The 24,948-nt window shown below is 42.3% G+C and overlaps 1 protein-coding gene across 1 annotated transcript in view; it reads left to right on the top strand.

The window, feature by feature from the left end:
• Positions 1-24,149, top strand: part of MAN1A2 (mannosidase alpha class 1A member 2) — a 307,506-nt gene extending 283,357 nt beyond the window's left edge. The window contains exons 10-13 of the mRNA XM_045000927.1: positions 4,305-4,524; positions 11,538-11,710; positions 16,646-16,761; positions 21,767-24,149. Of these exons, the coding sequence (XP_044856862.1) occupies positions 4,305-4,524; positions 11,538-11,710; positions 16,646-16,761; positions 21,767-21,899 (642 nt within the window). The 3' untranslated portion in view covers positions 21,900-24,149. The remainder of the gene's footprint in view (positions 1-4,304; positions 4,525-11,537; positions 11,711-16,645; positions 16,762-21,766) is intronic.
• The last annotated feature ends 799 nt before the right edge of the window (positions 24,150-24,948 follow it).

Raw genomic sequence — 24,948 nt, forward strand, 5'->3', positions numbered from 1 at the left:
CATAATGTGGGAGCAGAAAGCACTTATGATTTCTGTTGCCTGGATGCATCCAGCTTTAGCTGTGATAGGTGCACTTTCTGACGGATTCAGCAGCCTATAGCTGTCATAGGGAAATGGCTCACCTTTGGTTTCAAAAATATTGTGAAGAGCACTGCAAATTACAGTAATGTGGACAGCATTGATGACACTTGGAATGCAAATAGGTCTGCAGACATCTCCAGCCAGAATTCAGTCTGCCAAAAGCACATTCAGCCACTGCTCTACACCTGCTCACAGTGTAATTAAACCTCCCTTTGCCAGGGCCTCTGAGATCAGGGTATGTTTCAAAAGAGAAGACAAAAGCGGTACATGGGGTCCCCCAGAAAAACAATGGGGACAGTAACTCTGTTTATGACAATGTCCTGTGGTGGGAATAGTGTCCCAGGCTCTCTGTGAACATAGACTCCCAGTTGGTGGAAAACCTGGCATCATGAACGTTTCCAGTGCAGCCAACACTGACATTCATAAATCTGCCGTTGTGGTCCATGGGGGCCAGGGTAATGATAGAGTAGTCTTCTTTGTGATTTATGTACTTGTGTATCTTGAGGAGGGCAAACCCAGTGCAGTTTGGAAACCCCATTTTCTCAAAGCCAGCAATTTACTTCAGGAATATCTTTTATGCCTGCCTCCTTAGGGTTCCCCGTATTCCTGATTGCCTCCAAAACCTCCACAGTCGACTTTCCAGCACCAGACTGGATGGCAGTGGTAGCCAGCTTCCAGACAGTTATAGCAAGCTGCTTCTGGACTGGCGTGGCTGCCCTCATCCACGTGTCTTTACCCTGAAGGGTCAGGGCAAGCTGCTCCCAAAGCTCTAGAAATGTAGCTTTCTTCATGCAAAAGCTTTGGACCCACTGCTTGTCATCCCAGGTCTGCGTGATGATGTGATCCCACCAGTCTGTGCTTTTGGCCCTGCTCCAAAGAGCTCATCTATGTAGGGGGCATCAGCAGCTATACTAAGTGTCAGGAGCAGCATCAGCCAGTTCACATGTACCATGTCTGTGTCTTCCTCCTCCTCCTGCTCTGTTATTAGCTCTGTCAGGTGCCTTTTGTGGGTGAGAAAACACCACCGAACTGCCCATCAGTGTCTCATGGAAGCTCTGCCTGCATCCTGATACAGGAGTGAAAGCCCAAACAGAAGAAGTTATTGAAATGGTGACTTCTCCATTTTGCTGGCTTCCATTGTTGGAAGCACACCTACCAAAATTGATGACTTAGAGGATGTTCTGGCAGGCCATTCAAACTTCCTATAACGTGTTGCATGGATGATCAAGTTTTCCCACACATACCACGAACAAAGCAATCACATTTCTGGAGGGTGCTAGGAAGTGTGGAATACAGTTGGTTGAACTCAGGTTTCAACTGTATTGTGGATGTCAGAGCCCTGATTTGAGACCTGGGTTAAAAAATTCTTAACTTAGGGTTGGTAGTTATTGTAGACAAGCCCTGGGTTCTCAAACCCAAGGACCGCTGACTTGACTCCCATTAACCCATGGCTTACACTGCAGTGTAGACATACCCTTTAAAACCAAGTTCCAGCTTCCAATCAACCTACTCTTTTGTAGTTGCTCATAACTTTCTCAACTCTTCCTTTAAGGGTGATGTTTCTAACTTTGGTTTTGGAAAATTTGAGCAAAATCTCTTCATATCATTTTTGAAGTGGAAGGGGTAGAGTACAAAATACACTTTCTTTCCATAGTCCAGTTATTTTTGTGTGTGTTCCCAGAACTTAAAAATGGATGGAGGAAGGAATGTGAAACTTAGTTTGTCTTATAGTTCTCACTGAGAAAGGAAAAACAATCCAACTGATGGTAATTTATATTTAGCATTTTTGTAGCACTTTGTTTTCAAAGCTGTGTACAGACATTAACTAATCCCCACAACACCCCTGTGGTGCAGTGGGTAAAGAAAAATGAGTTCTGTGTTTTCAAAGTTAGAATGTTGGCTTGTCTGCACTGGAACTCTCCAGCTGAGTTCTCAGAGAAAAGTGAAGCTAAGGGTTATTAGAACTGGCACTGTTCTTACTTGCTGCTTAAGAACTAAAGACAAATAAGCCCTTAAGGCCATATTTAGCACTGAGCTGATTTCAGTGTTCAAGATGGCTCAGAAACTGTGACTAAACTAAGAGCTTAGGTGCCTTAATCATTTAAGAGTAAATTGTGGATACTAAAACACATCCTTGAGGAAGGGGCCTGCCTGTAATGAACAATATCTCTGCATTTGTTCCACACACATCGGACATGCAAAATCTGCTCCATCATTAGAATAGAGCAGATTGCTGACCCCTCTATTTTGGCCCAGCTCTGAGGGGTAGTGTAGAGTGCGGAGGACCATGACCCTACTCTCTCTGTACCACCTTCTTGGCATCCTGCTTCCAATCAGGAGAACAGGGGCAAGCAGTGCCTCTACTTCCCAAATCACAGAGGGTTCAGGGACTACTTCCCAAATCAAAGGGCACTTGCATAGTCACACAGACAGCAGATGAGGCATGACCATAAGGACTTCTGACAATCTGGTCCTTAAGCTACTTCAACCTCTTTAAGTGGTTTAGTTTAGGCCTTAACCTTCAAGTAGACTTTAGTCTTTAACTGAGCTTAACTTTGAGTTCACCCATACTTCACTCCCCTAGCTCTCACTGGGTGGGGAAGAGAGCACCATTGCCACCTTTACATTCTCACTTGTGTCTGGCTGTGACACCCTTCTTCTTGCAGAGATTGTGAAGAAGGAAAAGAGAACAGAATCTATTCTGCAGATGTCAACCCCCAGATTTTAAATACCTTCAACAGAGTATCATGTACTTCACAACAGAATGGGAACAAATTCCATGGCAGCAAGTGCTAAAGTCTACCAAAATGCTGATTTATTCTACTGCCAGAAAATACCCTTCGTTCCCATCTTCCCACCCCCATACAAACATCTATCTGGCTCAAAATTGAAATAGTTACTGGTGTAAAATTTCTTGATATTTTTGATGATTATTATTGAAGTTGGGTTTTTTTACTCTCCAGGTTGCCAAATCAGCTCTCGTAATGCTTTCCAGACAGACAGACACATTTTTGCTAGGGAAGGGGAGAGCTTGTAATTGACTTCCTTGGCTCATCTTCTCAGCTCTCAAGGCTGTTGAACTGTACTCCAGGCAGCCTAATCCACCAGCCTACATTTCTGGCTTTCTGGCTACAAGCTGGACTCCAGCTCTGGCTCCTTGACCTCTGCTGCCTGGCTCCATGGAACAGCGCAGGGAATGCGCTTTATAATTGAGTCTACTCCCACTTATGGCAAAAAGCAGCTACAGGCAGATTCCGGCAGAGCAGGAATACAGAAAGCTAAATGTTTGGTGGCAGGTTGCAGCAAAATAGCAAATATCACTGCAAAAATGCTGACTTCTGTAGCATTGTGGGAAAATGACAGATTTTGTGGTTACAAAATCCTGAAGTGTGTGAGGCCCCAGTTGAGATGAATGGGCTGTTCACATCTCTCAGGAGCTATTGTTTCTAGCTAGCTGTGGACTCAGGAAGATATTTTACGTCAGTTACACACAGTTTACAGTTTTGAGGTTTTTCTGCAACCAGAAGGGCTAGAACAATTTTATTTAATGAATGTAGAGAATTTGGAGAACAATTCGGCCGAAAAGGGAGGATTCTGCAGTCACAAAATGACAGAATATATGGGGTTCTGGTTTTAATAAATCAACTATAATAAAAGCTCAAGTATCTTAAATAACCTGGGAAATTAAATACAAACACTAAAAATACCATGTAACCCACATTAACACAGCGTGGGTCTTTGTCCTGCTCTAGTGGCTAGTGCCCATAAAGAAGTTTGTGAGGTTGCTACTGCTGCTAGTTAATGGGTCATAAGCCTTTATTTTCAATAGTAGAGTCATATGGTTTTAAATGAAGAGGTCCTGGGTTCAGTACCTCCAGCTAGCTGTCATAAAATGTATCAGATGTAAATTGTACTTCAGATGTGACTGAGTTAATATTGTTGTTGAACCCTTGATTTTTTGGAATTTCATTACTTTTACATGCTTGATTTCTAAACCATAGAATTACGTTGTGGTTAATTTTTATGTTTGCCATGTTGAATGTGTGTTTAGAGTGTTCATAGATAAATGTGGTAAGAAGGGAAAAATATTCTTGTTTTGAAAATGACGTTAATTTTTTTACACAAGATCTGTGGTCAGAAATATATAGTGTTTAAAGCATAGTAAAAACAGATAGAATCTTGACTGTTTCCAGTATTTAAAGATTATCCCAATCTCCTTGCAGGCGATAGAAAGACATCTTATCAGAAAGTCTAACGGAGGACTGACATACATTGGGGAATGGAAGAATGGGCACCTTGAGAGAAAGATGGGCCACCTCACCTGTTTTGCTGGGGGAATGTTTGCACTTGGAGCAGATGGTTCCAGAGATGATAAAGCTGGACATTATTTGCAACTTGGAGCTGAGATTGCACATACATGTCATGAGTCATACGACAGAACAAGTAAGAGAGATTATCAATTTAATTATTTTAGTTTAACAGGACCCTGCACAGTAGAAATACACAGGAAAGAGAGGTGGTCAGATTATTCAAGAGATTTGTCTTGAATGCATGAGCCTGACCATCCTCTAACTCGCATCATTTTTATGCCAGTGTAACTTTCTTGACTTAATTGGAGTTACTCCCGATTTATGCAGCCAGTGTAAGTGAATGTAGACTCAGACCTTAAGACTTTTATGTTTGGTCATCTATGTCTATCCCTTCTAAATATAGTTTTGCGTGCAGATCATTCAGATGATAAAACTACATTTGAAAGAGCATTGGTACATGGGGTAGTGTTTTATATATCCAACTTAAATTAGTTTTAGCAAAATAATTAATAAATGAGAATGTGCTCTGCAGAAAAACACCAGCCATTTTTATAGTAATAACTGTCAGTCAGCCTCACCCTCTTGAAACGTGAATTAGTGTGTGAAATTGTTACAATTTGAAGTCACATTGGTGAATTGCTGTTTTCCATGGTTCAAAAATCCCATTTGTCATGACAGTGCCCTCCTGCCTCTGGCTAAAATGAACACAGGTGCATTTTTGCTGGCTGTACAAGTTCACAAACAGGTGCAGGTTGTACAGCATTTCCAACAATTTGGTGAAATTGTGAATCAGTTTGAAAATGAAGACAGTGAAATGTTAAAGGCTATTAAATTAAACTTGAAGACTTTGGGGCATTGGGACTCAGTAGCATTATATCATTGAACACTGATGGACACATTTATCAGCCAAGATAGTCCAAATAAAGCTAGCTCTTTCCATGACCCCAGGTCTCTCATTGATAAGGGCAGACTGTCTCTATTTATAGTAAACACCCCAGCAACCAGAAGTTACATAATCCCTGTTGTGTATTCCCTGACCTGTGCCCCCTCAGTATTAAAAGACCAGGCCTTAAAGATGGTGCAGAAATGCGTGTATGGGCCCCAGAACCAGCACTTCATACAATCATTATGTAACTGAGCCTCTGGTTTGCGTTTCATTTGCAGTTATAATTGATTTGTTAAGAGTATGGTGGTCTGTACAGTTTTGGCTGTCCTGAATGATAGCTTGCATTAGAGAACTCACACACTTAATAAAGCACAATCAATTGATCCAGTCAAAGGAATTTTCAGATGGTACCAGCAACCTGGAGACTGGGTCTGTTCTTATTACCAGTATAGTATAGCTGGTAGTTCAAGGTCAAGGCTGGGGGTATTTGCAAATCACTGTACTACAGCTTGCAATGCACTTGCCACTGTTTCCGTCTTTGGGTGAATCTAGAGCTCCATTCCTGGTTAAGTTTAATTTACACAAAACTCATCCAAATCAAAGGAATGGAAAAACATGCTGAAGTAATATTGCATAAGCATTCTTCAGCGTCATTATATTTAACTTCATTAAAAGAATCAGTGATAAAATTCTTTTAAATGTTTGACTTTAAAGGGCAAGCCTTCGCACAGCTTGGGGAGCTGAGGCTCAGTCTGCTGCTTTTATTCTTGATTTCTTTGTGTTTTTGGTTCATTTTAGTGAAAGTTTTCTCTAGAATGAAGATGTCTTGAGTTTATCCCCACATGCCGTCAGCTACTATACATAAGCTATATTGCCAGCAAGGGACACAAGAAAAAAAAAACCTTTCCTACTCCAGCCACAAGGAGGTTGCTGTTCAGTTTTTATCTTTTCATTTGAATTTGTGTCCCCTCAACTTTTTACTGTTGACATCCCCTTCAATGTGGTTATAAGACTCAGACATTTTCACTTCTGATGTACCACCCCACGTTTTTGTGTTTGTCCATTTTTGCGGGGGGTGATGTAGTCAAAGTGGATGCGGAATGAGCATTGTGCAGAAGGAATCATCACGGTAAATGGGAAACAAATTGAGGTGGTTGACAAATATATTTACCTGGGTCAGCAGCTGAGCAGAGACAACTTATTCGAAGGGGAATGCAGTAGGAGGTGAAAGGCGGGGTGGGCAAGTTTCAACAAAATAAAGACATCTCTAACGGATGATGAACTGCCCACGTAGGCGCCGACTTCTGCTCCTGCTGGTGGGTGCTCGATCCCCCTCTGCCCTGCCCCCATTCCAATCCCTTCCCCAAAGTCCCCGCCCCAACTCCAGCCCCTCCCTGCCCCATTCCGCCTCCTTTCCCAAATCCCTGTACAGGCCTTGCCTCTTCCCCACCTCCTCCCCTGAGCATGCCACATTCCCGCTTCTCTCCCCCCGCCCCCCAGAGTGGCCAAACAGCTGTCTGGCAGCGGCCGGGGGGAAGCACTGTGAGGTAGGCAGAGGAGCAGGACGTGGTGTGCTCGGTGGGGGGGAGGAGGAGGAGGTGGTGGGGTAGGGGGAACGGGAGTTTGACTGCCAGTGGTTACGGAGCACCCACTGATTTTTCCCCGTGGGGGTTCCAGCTCTGGAGCACCCATGGAGTAGGCCCCTATGACTGCCCATGAAGAAAAGGAAAGAACTGTTTAACTCCACTGTTCTGCCAGAAATGATATACGGAGCAGAGAGTTGGTTAGCGATGAAAGCGGAGGAAGAAAAATTCACTGTCACCCAGACAGCAATGGAAAGGCAAATGTGTAAGATGTCACTCCATGAATCATATGCCAAATGAGATCAGAAGGCGTACAGAGGTGACCAATGTAGTGCAGGCAATGTATGACACAAAGCGAAGATGGGCGGATAATGTAGTCCGCAGGCAAGACAATAGGTGGACAACCTGCATCAATGACTGGATCCCCAGAGACCACAAGCAACCACTGGGCAGACCAAAAATGCGCTGGGCCGATCCCATGACAAAACTCTTTGGCCAGAAATGGAAAGAACGTGCTCACAACAAAATAGAATGGTGTGGTGTCAACTTGTGTTCATAGAAGGACTGATGAGGACAAGCCGAACAAAGGTGACAACGGTGATGTAGTCCTATTTCCTGGATCAGGAAAGTATTTTGACGGAACACACTGGATTCCATGATATTTAGATCAGGATTTACTGAGGCCATCATCAGTTCTAAAATACCAAGGTCTTCTTGATATGACACGGACAAACCAAAACAGCTTCTGTAAAAGAAGGTTATGCTTCTCTTATCATTGAGCTTTTTGAGTGTGTCAGTAAAATTGTGGATAAAGGAGAAATAGACTTTCAAAAAGCCTTCCTCAAAGTTCCTCACAAATAAGCTATTGAGAAAGCTTTATCTCACCACATGACTACTTAAATTATTGTCATGGATTAGAAACTAGCTAAGAGACAGAAAACAAAGAATACAGATAATTGGTCAAATTTTCATCATGGCAAAAGTGGATGGTGCCCCAGAGATCAGGATTAGTGTTGTTTAATATATTTAAACTCTCTTGGAAAAAAGGTGAATGATGGGTGCCAAATTTACAGGTGATACAAAATAATTCAAGATAGTTAAGGCTAGAAAAGATTGTGAGAAACTCCAGTGGGAATAGGCAACATAGTGGCAGATGAAATTCACTGCTGACAAATGCAAAGTAATGCATGTTGGAAGAAGTAATTTCACCTTATTGGGTTCTAAATGAACGGTAGCAACTCAAGACTGAAAGACCTGGACAACTCAATGAATCTGCTCAATGTGCAGCAGCAGTTAAAAAAGCAAATAAAATGTCAGGCTATATAAGAAAGGGGATAGATAATAATGTTTTAAATAATATTACATAGAAAAAAGCTACAGTAAAAGAATATTTATTTTATAAATTCAAGCACTCAGAACTTGTGAAATACCAGATTTATGGTTGTTTATGCAACCGCAATTCCTCATTCATCCATCCTGTGAACTGAATGATGCAAAGGTCCTAAGGAAAAAATAGCATGTGATTACGTATTTAAAGACCGTATCATAATGCATGTGCAAAGGGGGGTAGAACGAGGTTGTTTGAGCAACCATAAATTTAGCATTTCCTAACTTTCATGTGTTTGACATTGCAACCTAAATAGCGTTCATTTAACATTTTTTGTATTTAATTTCCTGGGTGTTTTAAAGGAAAAAGGTTAAGATAAATTATCCTATGTGCAAGGTAACAACCTCCCCAATAAGTATTAGGGTTTCAATCCTGAGTCTTCCGGATTGCAGCACAAACTGTTGCCACTTGAGTACAGGACTAATTGTTAGTGAGGGCAGGAGGAAGCTGTTATCCCAGAGTGGGGAATGAATTTCTAGGTCCAGGTGCTGTGGTCAGTGGGAGAGCACCTGGCCTGGCCTGGCTCAAATATCTAGCTCTCTCCCACCGTGGGAGTTGGGGGAGCTCTTGCACTATGAAGTACCCCCAGAGGGGGGCATATTAAGGTAATGTGCTGGGTCTGGGCGAGGGAAGCCCAGCCCAACTCTGTTCTTCATCACACCCCTGCTACAGCTGCACTGGCAGCTTCCAGGTATTCTCAGGGCAGCTGCGACTGCTTTGGGGAATGCATGTGAGAGAAGAGAAATCGCATTCTATTCTTTTGACATTTCTCAGCAATGAATGAAATTTTCATAAGAAATTTCCTTTCTGTACCCTGAGGACATTCCCCTGCCAAATATCAAAGGCTGTTACAAACAATGGAGGGGTGAGAATTTCTCAAAGAAATTATGGCAAGAATCCTTTATAATAGAAAGTGTTAGGGAATCTAAAGGGGTGTATGGGTCTCTACCAGCTTCCCCTATAATAATGTCATCATATAAATCACAGGACACCATCATCTGTAATACTGTGTTCAGTTCCTGTCACTCCATCTCATCAAAGATATAAGTAAATAAAGGCAATTTTGATTTGGGCAACAAAAATGGTATGGGGCCTGGAGAAATTTCTATGTGATGAGTGAAAACTTTGGAGGCCAAGCTCTATTGTTACGCTACTGTTAATCCAAAGTAACTCAGTTGACTTTAGTGATGTTACTCCAGATTTATGCCAGTGTGACTTAGGGCATAATATTGTTCTATTTAGTATAGTGAGACTAATAAGGGACATGATAGAGGTACATGAAAAAAATGGTATTGTGAAGAGAGGGTATTTTGACCACTCCTTTTTATCTAATCACATGACACAAGAGGACAGTCAATGAAATTGGAAATGCAACAAACTAAAACCTGATAAATCAACCTGCAGAATGCACTGTCACAAGGATACTATAGAAATTAAGACCTTAGCAAGATTCCAAAAAGGGGTAGACACATATGGATACTGAGAACACCCAGATTTGTATTATATAGGGGTTTTATTTAATAAAGGACATAGACCTTTATGCTTAAGAACATACCCCAGCCATTAACTGACAGAGTTTAGAAACTGTCTGTGGGCTGTTTATTCTACAGTTGTCCATGAAGACGCTTCTTGCACCTTCCCCTGAAGCGTCTGATGATGGCAACTTTCAGAGACTTGGATACTGGATTAGCTGGTTTTATCCATAGAGGTAACTCCTGCATTCCTAATAGCACAAACTGCATAAGTGACTGATTCATGAATATGACTTCAGACAAGGTAGGGCCAAAGAGCAGGTACTGGCCCTGTTCCACGAGTGGCTATAATCAGACAAACAGACAAAGGAAATGTGGGAGAGATGTGATAGTTGTTCTCCTAGGAAATGTAAAATGACACTATATACTGCTGGACTGGTTCTGCAGCTACAAACTACTGAGGGTCTCTTCCTCAGTTTTTATATTAGAGGTTAGAAAGCAACGTTGGTTTCCTGACTCTTTCTTTCCTTTTCACTAGCTATTTAGTTTCTAGGCTAGCTGTAGTTTTATAGTGACAAATATATAAAAATAAAGGACAAAATTAGGACTAAAGTCTCTAGAGTTAGGTTCCTAAATCCATACTTAAGCACATGAATAAGTTCCCTAATTTTAACAGTGTTGAACACCCACAGCTCCCATGGATATCACCTTCACTTGGCTAAAGTCTCTTTAGGAGCCAGTCCTGTTATAGTTTAACTCTGCACTCTTGTGTGTTTCCAAAATCATTCTCTGCCCCCACTGCCTAGAATGAAGCCCCTCAATCTCCTGGATACCTAGATAAAACATCTGGAGTTGATTACTGTGTTAGACTATAGTAAAATATCCATGATGGACCCCCATACCAGACCTTTCTTTGCATGGAAGAAGGATGCTGTCCAACAGGATACTCAGTTTAATTTGTCTTTCCTCCTCTGCCCTGCCTTGAGCAGAAGCAGTGGTTCAAACTCCTGGAAGAGTTCATGAAAGAGGCACTAAAAGTCCAGCCAGATTGACACTGAGACCATCTCATTTATTATAAGAGTGTGCTGTATTCCATGTGCCGCCTTGATTCAAGTGCAGGTAGACAGCACTCCCTGCTCTACTCTTCTTCTGGAAAGCGAAACCACTCCCTTCAGATCCCTGGTCTCAGCTTCAGCGGCCACTGCCGCACCACTCTCTGTATCCTTCCTGCTCAGGTAATGCAGTTTCTATAAGTGAGGCATAGATGGAGCAGTATCAGAGGGGTAGCCGTGTTAGTCTGGATCTGTAAAAGCAGCAAAGAGTCCTGTGGCACCTTATAGACTAACAGATGTTTGGGAGCAGGTTGCCCACCCCTGGCCTAGATGGAAATACAGACTATCTGCGATGATGATTCCTAATTCACCTTCTCAGGCCTTTTCCCATCCTGCCATATTAACTCAATAGAATGTTAAAAATGTTCCTGACCATTTTCTCGTTTCCTTATGTATAGCAAGAACCAATCTGTCTCAGTTTAATTTTACCTTATAACTGAATGTGTTAAAATGCTTATATTCTTAGTGTTTTATTAGTTTCTAAGGGGACTACTATTCTCCTGTCAAGATAAGTAGATTTAACACAGGGATCGAATACATTATTCATTAGAAATATTAGAAGCTTCAACAATAGGAAATATTTATGAGACTATTCAAAGAAAAGCTAGATTTCGTTTCAGATTTTTTTGCATGCTTTGTGTAACTCCCTCCCCAAAGATTGGAAAGGAATAAAGTATTCCTGTTTTCTTTTCTCTTCTCTCTGCAGCATTAAAGCTGGGTCCTGAAGCGTTCAAATTTGATGGTGGCCTAGAGGCAGTGGCAGTGCGGCAGAATGAAAAATATTACATTCTAAGACCAGAGGTGATCGAGACCTATTGGTATATGTGGAGATTTACACATGATCCCAAGTACAGGCACTGGGGCTGGGAAGCAGCACAGGTAACCGCTGATTGGCTTGGTCAATAGAATTATTCTGCTTTGTTCTTCTGTAGCTCTTTTCATCCCAAGCACTTTCCAAACAATAATTTATTAGTCATCACCAGCCTCTGTAAGATAGATTGGTTGTGTTGGTGGTGGTGATTACTATTATCTTTCCTGTATAACAGATGGAGAACTGGATGTATAGATAGGTGATCTGCTCAAGGTTACACAACAAGTGAGTGGCAGAGTTGGCAATAGAGCCCAGTAGCCATGATGCCCAGGCCCTATACTAATCAGTAGAATCCCAGTCCCAGTAAAGGTTTCTCTGAGACAAGCTTTGGAGGCTTTAACCCCCAGTGTTTTCCTGGGCCTCTTTGTGTGAGAGGACACCAAGCTCTTCCTTGAGCTCCTCCCCCAGTTTTCAGGGCAGCTTCTTCACATGCTCTTCAAATATATGTCAGCGTGGATCCCACTGTAGGGGCACATGCATTTTATGCATGTGACTGGATTCTTTTTGCTAGCAGTGTCCTTTGGGGCTGCACTGGCTCCCATACAAGGGCATAAAGGGTGGGCGGCCACGACTCTCCCTCAGTTCCCTCTTACCACCCATGGCAGTGAGATGGAACCTAGCAGTGTCCTATCTGCTAGCAACTCTATCATGGTCTATCTTAATCTAAACTTCTGAAATTCTTCAGACCAATCTTCATCCCTTTACCTTCAACCTTTGGGACTCAATAATCCTTGTCCGGATTGAAATCCTTCAATCAGACCTCCCTGAACAACTTCCATCCTCTAAACAGATCCCACCCCTCATGTATAGGATCATAAAATGGCAGACTCAAAAACAGTGGGCTTCAATCCTACCCATCATAGAAACTAATCCTGCTTAAAGATGGGCACAGCAGGTGCCTTTTCTGCCTAGATGAACCGCACTGTCCAAGCAGGTGCTTTTGTTCTCCACTAAAAACAGAAATTTAAGGAATGTGAAGCTCAAGCTCCACCTCTTAGAATAATCTGTGGGAATGGCATTGTACACAGAAAATCTGGGTTCAAGAACCCCCATACCAGTCAAACCTGTAAACTCAAAGTTTTGTCTCTCTCACCAACAGAAGTTGGTCCTATAAAAGATATAACCTCCCTCACCTTGTCTATATAATAAAATTGTCAAGGTTTTAGAACACAGATCATCGAGATTTCTCTCACTGGCCCTTTTAGCAACTACACATTGCAAACATTTCAAAGTATGACCATTATCCCTATTCCACTATAGCAAAATGGAATCACATAGTAATTGTGTGGCCTAGTGGAAAGACTGTTGAACTGGGACTATTCCTAGCTCTGCCACTGGCCTGCTGAGTGACCTTGGCAAGTCACTTCATCTCTCTGTGCCTTGGTTTCCCATATGAAAAGCGGGGATAATGTTGTAAAGTTCTTTAAGATCTACTGATGAAAAGCACTATATAAAAGCTAGGTCTTTTGATTAGTACCTAGCTGCAATAGCATATCAACTGCAAACCTAGGTGAGAACTACACCTGTCTAAATGACCACTAACTCCTACAAACTAACATTTCTTTTTCGGTTTAAAAAACCTAAGAAATTAAATGGCAAAGTCTTTGTTAATTCAGCGTTAAGGTTGCCTAGTGATAGCCTGTGCCCTTGCAGAATGGTGAGTTCAGCAAAGGTCAAACTTCTGAAAAACAGGAAACAAGACTTAAGTTAAATACCCACACAACCTTAAAACTGCCCTTTTGGAGCAACGCTCTGCAACCGCCATAACAGTACCCAGGGCAAAACCACCGCAGTGCCCTGCTACTGAACATAAGAACGACCATACTGGGACAGACTAATGGTTTATCTAGCCCCGTATCCTGTCTTCTGACAGTGGCCAGTGCCAGATGCTTCACAAGTAGTGAACAGGACAGGGCAATCATCAAGAGATCGTCCCCTGTTGTCCAGGCCCAGCTTCTAACAGTCAGAGGTTTAGGGACACCCAGAGCATGGGGTTGTGTTGCTGGCCATCTTGGGAAACAGCTATTGATGGGTCTATCCTCCAGGAATTTACCTCATTCTTTTTTTAACCCAGTTCTACTTTTGGCCTTCACAATGTCCTCTGGCAATAAGTACCATGGGTTGACTGTGTGTTGTGTGAAGCAGTACTTCTTTGTCTTAGTTCTAAAACTGCTGCCTATTAATTTCATTGGGTGACCCCTGGTTTGTGTATTATGTAAAGGGGTAAATAACACTTCCTTATTCACTTTCTCCACACCATTCATGATTTTATAGACCTCTATCATATCCCCACTTAGTTGTCTCTTTTCCAAGCTGAACAGTTCCAGTCTTTTTAATCTCTCTCCTCATACGGAAGCTGTTCCATACCCCTAATGATTTTTGTTGCCCTTTTCTGTACTTTTTCAAATTATAATATTTTTTTTGAGATGGGATGACCAGAACTGCACACAGTATTCAAGATGTGGGCGTACCAGGGATTTATATGGAGGCAATATGATATTTTCTGTCTTATTATCTATCCCTTTCCTAATGGTTCCTAACATTCTGTTTGCTTTTTTGACATTTGCTGCACACTGAGCAGATGTTTTCAGGGAACTATCACAGTGACTCCCAAGATCTCTTTCTTAAGTGGTAACAGCTAATTTATACCCCCTCATTTTGTATGTATAATTGGGATTGTTTCCCAATGTGCATTATTTTGCATTTATCAACATGGAATTTCATCTGCCATTTAGTTGCCCAGTCTGATACAACCTACACAATTATGTATTGAAGTGATGCCGACAGGAACCTCAAGGTACACATTTACATCCTTCCTTTAATAACACATGAGGGGATTCAGACCCAGATCTCTGCATATCACTGTCACAGCTCTGTGATGCTCCTCTAATTAATTCCCAGATCTCATATCACAATAACTGCCCTTTCAAGTTGCCCCAGACATTCAGTACAGCTACACCTAACGGAGAATGCAGCTGAATGCATGCAGATAATTCTCAGTGGCTATTGTCCACTTGCAGGAGGCAAGGTTAAGTTTATGTAGGCATTTACCTTAACTATGTATTACCTGGTTTTCAGAAGTCTGAATTTTGCTGAACTTGACATTCTGGAAAGTCACAAACTATCACTGGGCAACCTTATTGCTTAATTAATGAATTTTTTTGCCATTTAATGCCTACCGCATAGTCGTCTTGTGTGAATTAATTAGCTAATGTTTGTAACATACTTTGTAAAAGCAAAGTATTGTTTTTAACCTATAGTATTTATGTTGCTATCAGCATTTATAATAGCTGTTGGAAATTAAAATCTGTCAGGAACAGACAGCATGACCTCCAAAAGTCCAGCCTCCAAAAGTCTTCTGTGGCTGCTGTCCTCTTGAATAGAGGTGCTTCCTGAAGAAAGTACAGATGCTGGCATGCATTGTGGCCAGGTGACTATGTTAAAGATAGCACAGTCATGCTGAGACCTGGTGTTCCCCTTCCTCACCCTCTCATCTACCCTCATTTTTAAGAGTCTGAATGAATTAACATTTCTTTATAATAGTCCTAGACTTTTATATGCCACACACTTTGGCTATTTGACTGATACTGCTGGATTTTGTAGTCATAGATATGGACAATTTTAACCTACAGTCCTACAGTTTTAGGGGAAACCACGTAACTTCCCCCGCTATTTTCCCTGATTGCATCTGCAGATATTCACAAACACACATTTCCAGTGGAGAATCTTTTTTGTTTCCAACCCTCCAAGGTTGAGGCATAGATTGTGAGTAGCTCATTTAGTCTGAATTCATTTTCTTTGTGTATAGAGACATCTGTTTCTACACTGCATTTGTTCCCCTGCTTCAACTCCTCTCAGCTTCTGTTGAGCATAACAAACAGAAATTAGAATTAGCAGAAAACCCAGGCCTACAATAGCCTGTAGAGAAAAGACTTATACAGATTAATGGGCCAAATCATAGATAACTGAACTACAGGTAGCTGTGTTCTGTAGTTTGATAATGACAGGCATCTGAAGCCAAACACTTTCTCTGATCTTTGTGCCTTCTCCTTCCCTACACGAGCCTATTCGAATAGCTGATGTCTGCTGAGGAGGCACCACCAAGTCGGCAGGGAAACCCAACTAATCTGTGAATCATTGCAGAGTAATTTCTTTGGGCCTGGTTTTAATGGCTGTTATTCTCATGTGCCATAAGTATGAGGATGTGAGTAGAATAACGAGGCTCATACAAGGGGTGCTTTGAGCAGCTAATGTGTTCTTTGCACTCCTTCTTTCTTCCTTTGTGCTTTTTGCAGCAGTAAGTAGAGAGAGCTAGATGCTGACCTGTGGGCAAGTTTGGGTGACATGCAAGGGTTTGAGGATTTGGGATCCACCCACTCCCACAAAGCCCTGGCTGGGATGATTTAGTTGGGGTTGGTCCTGCCTTGAGCAGGGGATTGGACTAGATGATCTCCTGAGGTCTCTTACAACCCTAATCTTCTATGTTTCTAGGATTCCTCTTTGTATTTGTGTGCTCAGGAACCTGGATTGCACCATTTCAAAGGCCAGGAGCCCTGCTGAGACAGCTCAGACCAGTGCAGCTGGGATCAAAATTCAGTTTAAGTAGGAAAGGAAGAGATCACATGGGAGTCCAAAGGGAGGTGGAGGAGCCTGTACGGGTCAGCAGACAGCCCCCAGTGATGTGTACAATCCCTTGTGCCCCCTCTTAATAACCTTCTGCAGGAGCCCATGACAAACTATCTCAAAGTTTCTAAAACTCCTCCAGCTCTCCTATCTACAAAGTCCAGTGATATGACTGTCCTTCGCCCATTATTTGAACACCATTAGCAGAGTATGTTGCTGTGTACTCTGGTCAGTACTGATCAATCCTTGCTTTGCGTATCTTTTCAAATATTAAAGTGCAAGTAAAATATGCCTCTTCTGTTCTTACTTCCTCTCTACAGGCTATTGACAAATACTGCCGAGTCAGTGGTGGATTTTCGGGGGTCAAGGATGTCTATTCCTCATCTCCTGCATATGACGATGTACAACAGAGCTTTTTCCTTGCTGAAACTCTGAAGTAAGCAAACTTCTCTTTATGCATATTCCCATAAAATAGCCTGGGGCAGTGTCACGTACTGTATGATTACCCAGTGCCTAAAATAATAGATTGGATTAACACTTCAATTTCGAGATCGTCACAGGGTGTTTTCCTCTTTTTGGTTTTTATTTTGGAGTTCCCTGGTTTCCCCATTCCAGTCCAAGAAACCATAGCAAAAGTCCCCCAATGACAGAAGTGTAAGCTTATTATTCTTAAAACCTCAGTTTGATTTCTTGTATCTCTAGTCAGAACACAAACTGCCAGGGAAAAGGAGAGGTTATCACCTCTAAACAAATTCCATTTGTAAGGAGATGATTTAATTTTAGCTGCACTGAATCAACATGTTTTACATGACCAAGTGCCAGGACATTGATCTTGCAGAATCTACTCTGCCTGCATGTTGCAATGAGCAAGATGGGGGACTGTGAATGGGAAAATATGGCATGGTACAAAAATCCACCACACGGTTATTGGATATTTTTTCTGTATTATGTCTGCAGAATGTTTGTTTAGTGGGGTGACTTTTAATTCAAAGCCAGATTCAGCATGTTTTCAAATTTTAGAGATCTTTAAATATTTTTGTTTAGTCAAAATTTGTTAACTAGAAATGGTTCTACTAGGACACACCTAGTCCATCTTCCAGATGGTAATGCAGTCCGTTCTCCAGTATTTCATCCAGTCTGGTTTTAAGTGTCCCAAGTAATGGATCTTCCTCCCACCTTTTTTCCCAAGTAATAACCTAGCAACTACTGTACAAGAACACACCAATGGTACTGAGACGCTGCCATAATGGATGCCATGATAGGAATCTATATAGAGATAACAACGTATTATGGAGGCTTTGCTAACACTCCATAGTTAAGATTGAGTTGAGTTTTGCACTTAAAGCCAGCATCTTTTATATTTATGAAAAATACAGTGTCATCTTGTTAAGTACAGAATGACTATTCAGAGAATTTAAAATTAAATCTCTTAATTGGTTTGATTGGTTAGATCTTAAACGAACAGTATAGAGTCTTCAAACTTCCTATGTAGTTAAAACTCACTGAAATCTTGTGCATTGACTCCACTGAAAAATGTTTAGGATTAATGGACATTGTTTGCCATTATTCTTCATGACTGAAATTTCTCCTTCAGCAGAGGTTGAAGAATAATGTTCTACTCCATAAAATTCCACGGAGAGCTTTAAAAATGTCTGCTACTCCTGTTGTTCTCAATGAGATCGAGGCCACACACTCCCCTTAGAAAGAATGTCCACTCTCTCAGTGTATCTGCTCCTCACAATGCTCCTCTCAGCCTCCCAAGAAGGGACCGTAATCTTCCGTCCAGACAGGTTGGCTTCACACCTGTTGGTAACAATTGGAGGCAGTATGCATTTGGTAACAGGACATCTTAACTGTGTGCAGCCCTTTGGTCTCACTTTTATTAAGAACTAGAGCTTGTAGAATTTTCCTAAATATTGCATTTTTGTCAAAAGTTTTTGTCAAATTCAATTTTCAATGAAAAATTAACAAAAAATATTTAGTAAAACATTCTGGGTTTTCAAACAGCTTTAGAGCTGGTTGGAATTTTTTGATTATCAAAAAATGTTAATGAAATTTTGACATTTTTCAAACCTTTGAAAAAATCCTGAAAAATTTATTAGTGCTTTTTCAACCATTCCTGTCAAGAAAAATGGGAGATGGAGACATCTCCTTTGTCAAGAAAGGCTGAAGAAAAAAATCACAAACTTTCTATTATGAAAAATAATGGCAAAATGACTATTAATCCTAAATATTTGTTTTAAAAAACTAATTGTTCTTCGAGTGATTGCACATGTCCAGTCCACTGTTGAAGTCTGTGCGCCCAGCGCATGGCTGTCAGAAACATTTTCCCTCAGCGGTACTCGTTGGGCAGCTCAAGTGCCCTCTGTGCTGGGTTCTACTGGCTACTCCCTATTTGACCGTCCATGTCACTGACTGATTATTTACATATTGAATCCTTACTCTATTGCTTTTCTCTGCTGGATTTATCTGCTCCAGAATTGAATCATCATAGGTCTCATTTCTTGTTTCATTTACTCACAATATAACTGCTTGTTGTATGTAACCAATTACTTATCATGACCAGTCACTTCTCTCCTATGGCTCTAGCCTACCCTCTTCTATATATTTTCTTTTTCCTCTTGTGCCCTCTTCCTTCCATCTTCTCCCCTTGCTCTTCTCCCCAATCGTTCTCTATGAATTGGACAGTACCACCATTCTCCCTGTCATTCAGCCTTGGTATCATCTTTTAACTCAACACTTTCCTTTTGTCCATATGTCCAAACAATGTCTAAATCTTGCCGCTCCCTCCTGCACAACATCTTTAAAAGCTGATCTCCCTTCTGTGCCCACACTGCCCAAACTCTTGTCCAAGCTCAGATCATCTCACATCTCAGCTACTGCAATCTCCTCCTCCTTTACCCTTAATGTCTGTAGCTTCACTCCCCTCAAATGCTGCTGCTAAAATAATCTTCCTGGCTAATCACTCTGATTGTCACCTCTTCCTCTGGCTGACCCTCTTCTACTACAATCAGACTCCAAACTTCTTGTTGCATCTCACAAAGCTCTTCCCAACCTAGGTCTGTCCTGCCTAGCCAACCTTTTATCTTACCGTAAGGTTAACTCTTGCCTTTCTCATTGATGCCACCCTTGATAGCCCAGTTCCCCATGTCTCTGACAAACACTTCTGTGTTTTCTCCCATGCTGCTCCTTACATGTGGAAAAGTTCCCAGTCAAAATCCATGAAGCCACCATCTGACCCTCCTCCAACTCCCTCCTTAGAAATCATCTCTTCCATAATGGACACACTAAAATACAATCTGATTCTTAGATTCCAAGGCCAGAAGGAACCGTCGTGATCATCTAGTTTGACCTCCTGTCTAACACAGGCCATAGAATTTCCCTGAATTAATTCCAGGTTGAACTAGAGCAGACCTGTTAGAAAAACATCCAGTCTTAATTTAAAGATTTCCATTAATGGAGTTTGTCTAGCTTCAACTTATAGCCATTGGATCTTGTTACACCTTTGTCAGCGAGATTAAAAACCATCTATTGTCAAATTTCTGATCATCATGTAGGTACATATAGTCTGTCATCAAGTCACCCCCTTAACTTTCTCTTTTGGCCACAGCATCTCACTGGGAGCTCATTTTCAACAGATTATCTACCATGACCCCCGCAGGTCTTTTTCAGAGTCACTGCTTCCCTGGATAGAGTTCCCCCATGATAATGGGCAGGTGGCATTATGATTGCTGCTCCTGATTGCCTGAGAATTGCACACATTCTATTATTTGTGTTACCCCATCTCCCCCATCTCACCCTGACCTACTTGTCTCATCCACTGTTGTGTGTTGTCTGTTGGGCTGTAAACTCTTTAGGGTGGGACACTATAATTTTCTATATGTTTGTACAGCTGCTAGAAAAATGGGGGCCTTTCCTGGTTGCTACTACAATATAAATGTTAAATAATAACTCCATATCTAGCACACTTTTTTTGTAAGTGAATAAGGGGAAATGACCAACCATTTATTAATAAAGAAAAACAGAATTTTACTGCCTCAAACTTTTTCTAGTTCCCCAAAGACTTGAGGATGTTTCCATTTGGAGCTGACCTCGGAGGTTGTGCCACACTCTGCCCAGGCCTGTCTCCACACAGCTCCCAAAGGCTCAGCTCTAGTCTTCTGCTCTGGCTTCATAGGCAAATGGGTCATATGAAATCAGCTTCCTAGGAGCCACTGCTCCTCCAGTTGGATCTAATTGAAGCTGCTGCCTCTCCTCAGAGGACTTGAGCTCTTAGGGTCTGTCTGTACAGCAACTGAAGGTGTGATTTGCAGGGCAGGTAGGCAAGCCGAGTATGTATGGAGGTCCCCAGCAGGCTTGTATTGGGGAGGCTAGCCCATTCAGAGCCTGTGCAGCAACATCTTCACTGCTATTGTTACCCCTGTTAGCTAGATTAACGGTAGTGCAGGTATGCCTACCTGTGCTAAAATGACACCTTCATTTGCTGTATAGACATGCCCTTAGAATCAAGAAAATGAGTGTACATGAATCAGTAAAATAAAATTAATGACGAGGAAGAAAACACACACAACAGGCTGATTCTCTCTGCTCTGGAGATGACCTAGGGAAAATGGGACAATATGGCAGTTAAGAGAGATATACAAAATGCATCACATCCTCCTGGGCCTCGCACCTTGCCTCACCTGCTCCTAAGTGATCTCTTGCAGGGTATGCATATTTTCACCTCAATAGCTCCAGCTTTCAATATATTAAAATTTAATTTTAATTATTTCTCAGGTATGTCTCTTGCTGCTAAAACCTGAGAGTATAACTTTATAAGCAAAAACTCTTCTGGTTTGTGGGAGCTCTGTTTCATTTTACCATACCTAAACTCCCAAACAGTGTGATAGGGTCTCCTCAATGGCTGCGGTTTGTAATTAGTCTGTGAATATAGAAATTGGGCAGTGATGAGTTTTCGTAGCTGCCAAGTTTTCTGCCACTTCATGTGACAGTTCATACAAATTCTGTAATGACATATGTTGCATATAATTTGCATATACTGATAAATGTAACATCGTGAACACAGTCTGCCCTGAGCACTGATGACAGTAGGACATGAAGATGCACAAAACATTTTATCTCTGGCAGGGTAGATGCTCAAGGGTGTCTGGGGACATAGCTGGGTGGAAGACTTTGACTGGGTAGATGGATAGAGGGCTGCTGGGGCTACAGGAGGATAGAGTTCATGAGCTGCTGATGCATGGAGCTCTTGAGGCATGGGGATACATGGGGGCAGGTGGGTGCTGTGGGATAGGTAGGTGTTTGAGTAGCTGGTGCAGGGAGGAGTGTAGGGCAGCTGGCTGTTGAGGGTGCAGATACAGGCCAGCCTGGGGCCACTATCAGGCTTCATACCTTGTGCTTTTGCCATCCTTAAACCTCTGTTTTTCTCTTTTGATGTCCAGGTATCTGTATCTGCTTTTCTCCAATGATGACCTCCTGCCTTTAGACAACTGGGTTTTTAACACAGAAGCTCATCCCTTGCCTGTTTTACATTTAGCCAACACCACACTTTCAGGAAATCCTGCTTATCGATAAAAACAGCTCCAGGAAGAGGAGGAGAGACTGCACTCAGCTGTGTTTTGTTTACATGGACCACTTGAGACTTTAGGCTGGAGAGGAGACAGACATTTGGTTAATCTGAGTCGAGACGCAGAGTGAGAAACAACCTCTGCCTCCAAAGCTCTTCAACCTGTAGATAAGTAAACTCTGAAATAATTCCTTTTTATACATGACCAAAACACGCTACTGGGGCATAAGAAGGACAGAGAGAGACCTTGTGTGCTTTGAACCTGAACAGCAGTGTGGAGCGTGTTATTAGATATAGAGTCCAGCAGCCAAAGGAACAACAGGCTTCCTGGCCCGGGGCTGGAGTTTGCTGCTGCTGGCCTTTGCAAGAAACTGCACACTTGTCTCCTACTCAGATGGGGTGTATTCCAGAGACTAAGACATTTTGTTTTTTTCTTTCTATTTTGATGATGGCATGAGCAAAGCAACAACAAAAAAGCAATGTAACTGCACCAGCAGCACCAGGATTTGAATTTTTTTCTGTACCTGTCTGAATTTTCTAATCTGCATCAGTTTGTCGAGACTGGCAGCCATTCCCAGTGCCTCTCAGACCTTTGCCTCCTTTTCATTTACCCCCTTCATAACAAAGTCCAAAGACCTGTGAAGCACAATCACACCTAGAGAACAGTTACCAAGCATTTGTTTTTGTAATTTACTGGCAGCACTGTGCTGTTAGTTCACCACACAAGATATGGGCACAGAGCATGGAAGACACAGCTAAGTGTCCTGTTTCCCTTGGTCACCAATCCTGTCATATGGAAAGGGCACTCTCCCTTATATCAGTCCTTTTCTGCCACTTCCACAAAGATAACAACAAGAGAAATTGCCCATCCTGGTTTATGTGGCAGACTGCGTCACATTCACTGGGACACAGTTCTCTTTAGGTGAGATATAGTAGTTTGTATCATTACATGACATTTGTCCATGCAACCTGTGCTTTTCCTTGACTCTCGCTTTTATTATTTGGACAATGTTCACAAATCCTGCTTTGTAAATCTCAAGTCTTGCCTTGTTTTTTTGAGGTGTATGGCAAGAGACCAAAACTGCCTCAGATTTGGTTTATTAAAACAAGTTTTATCTGGGCCATAAACTGCCCCAATGCAAAGCCAACATGAGATTCTCTCTGGAAACATGGTAAAATCTATTACACACCAATATACCACATAACTCCAGTTAGTAAGGCTGTGTTATCTGCATACATTAGTGGGTCTAGTTATTACATAGTCCTTCCCTGAGTGCAGGGGACTGGACTAGAGGACCTCTCGAGGTCCCTTACAATGCTACACTTCTGTGATTTCCTCTGGACATTGCTGGCTGAAGCAACCCCACTGTTCTGAGTTCAGGCCCAACAGCATGAGTTAATGGGGTAGTGCATTTCAGTCTTCACTTACAGCATAGGTGTCCTGACTCTTGTCTCCTATTACTGAGAATCTCTTCTCATCTGTAGACTAGAATCCTGTGCACTCAGAAATAACGCCGGTTAACATCAGTAGGGTTTGTTTAAAGTGAGTTTAACTTGCTGCTTTAATTTCTAAACATTTCCTTTCTTTCAATTTTTCTGCTAAAGTGGGCAGCTCTGTACCAGGCATCCTATCTCGCTGACAGCTTACTAGAGAAGTGTCTTAAATCAATATTGTATGCATAGACTGGAATCAGATTGTTGGTTACATATTTTAAGTGTTTCCTTTCCAGTCAGTTGGCAATAAAACAACCTTAGGGAAGATGGCTTATTCTATTAAAAGCATATATAAGATTCATGCTATTGGCCTTTGGGTCTGCCTACCATGCCTCAGTGGGTAGAATAGGATATTACGTGTAAGTCATTTATTTCCACACACCTCAGTGCCAAATTTTCAACATGTTTGAGATCTTGAAGGCGTCTCCATTTTGTTTTCTCAAAATACAACAAAAGGGCAAAGTACCCCATCGTGGGCTATATTTATTTAAAGAAACGCTATCTGCAAAAGCAAATCCTCTCTCCCCCCAGCCCCAGCACCTTGAGAGCTAAAAAGGATTCTGCTCACCTCCTTTTTCACTCTTCTTCCTCACAGCTCCCACAATTCTTTCCCCAGGGTGACTGTCCCTCGAGCTGAGAAAGGGCTGGCTGTAGACAGTGCCGGCTCCAGACCCCAGCGCGCCAAGCGCGCACTTGGGGCGGCATCCCAGCGGGAGGGCAGCAGGCGGCTCCGGCGGACCTCCCGCAGGCATGCCTGCGGAAGGTCTGCTGGGACCGCGGCTCCGATAGACCTCCCGCAGACGTGCCTGCGGGAGGTCCACCGGAGCCGCGGGACCGGCGACCGCTAGAGCGCCCCCCCGCGGCACGCCGCTCTGCTTGGGGCGGCGGAAGTCCTAGAGCCGCCCCTGGCTGTAGATTATCTTAAGGTGCTTCTGCCCTCTTCACACCAGCAGGATGAACATGCTTCCTTTACAATAGTCCTGTTGTAGCTATGTCAGTTCACTACAGAGGGAAGTACTATTACTAGGCAGCCAGCCACGAAACACCTTTGTCTTTAATTCCTGTGATATTTTTAATTATGTGAGCCTTTCTGGGCTCTCAGTACTTCATTCCCCTCATGTCGGCTTAAAGAGAGGTATGGGTTTTTTTGCTTTGACTGAGTTTTAAGCCCCTAAAAATGAGCTTTCTATAATGAGAACATTGCCGCAAGAGGAACTCCAGGATGGGATGGAGACAGGAAAGTGCAGCCCACTGAGCGCTACAATGAACTCCATGGCCACCTTCATCTTTTGTGCACAGCAGTGTCCTGCAGAACACTCTGTCCCCCAATATGCAATGTCCCATCTTGGTCTGAGTGACCTGGCTGCAATCTGCTCCATTTTGTATATCTAAAGTGGCATTTAGTTTTTCCATTTTTAGTCCCCAATTCAGCAAAGCACATAAGCCTGTGGCCTTAATGCACAGACCAAGAACCATGCATGGAGACAGAGAATGGTAGAACCACTGACTCCCGTGATGAAAGTCCCACCTTAATGCTAAATTTCCTTTACTCTTTGGCATTAA

This window comes from Mauremys mutica, chromosome 1 (genome assembly GCF_020497125.1).
Source record: "Mauremys mutica isolate MM-2020 ecotype Southern chromosome 1, ASM2049712v1, whole genome shotgun sequence".
NCBI lineage: Eukaryota > Metazoa > Chordata > Testudines > Geoemydidae > Mauremys > Mauremys mutica.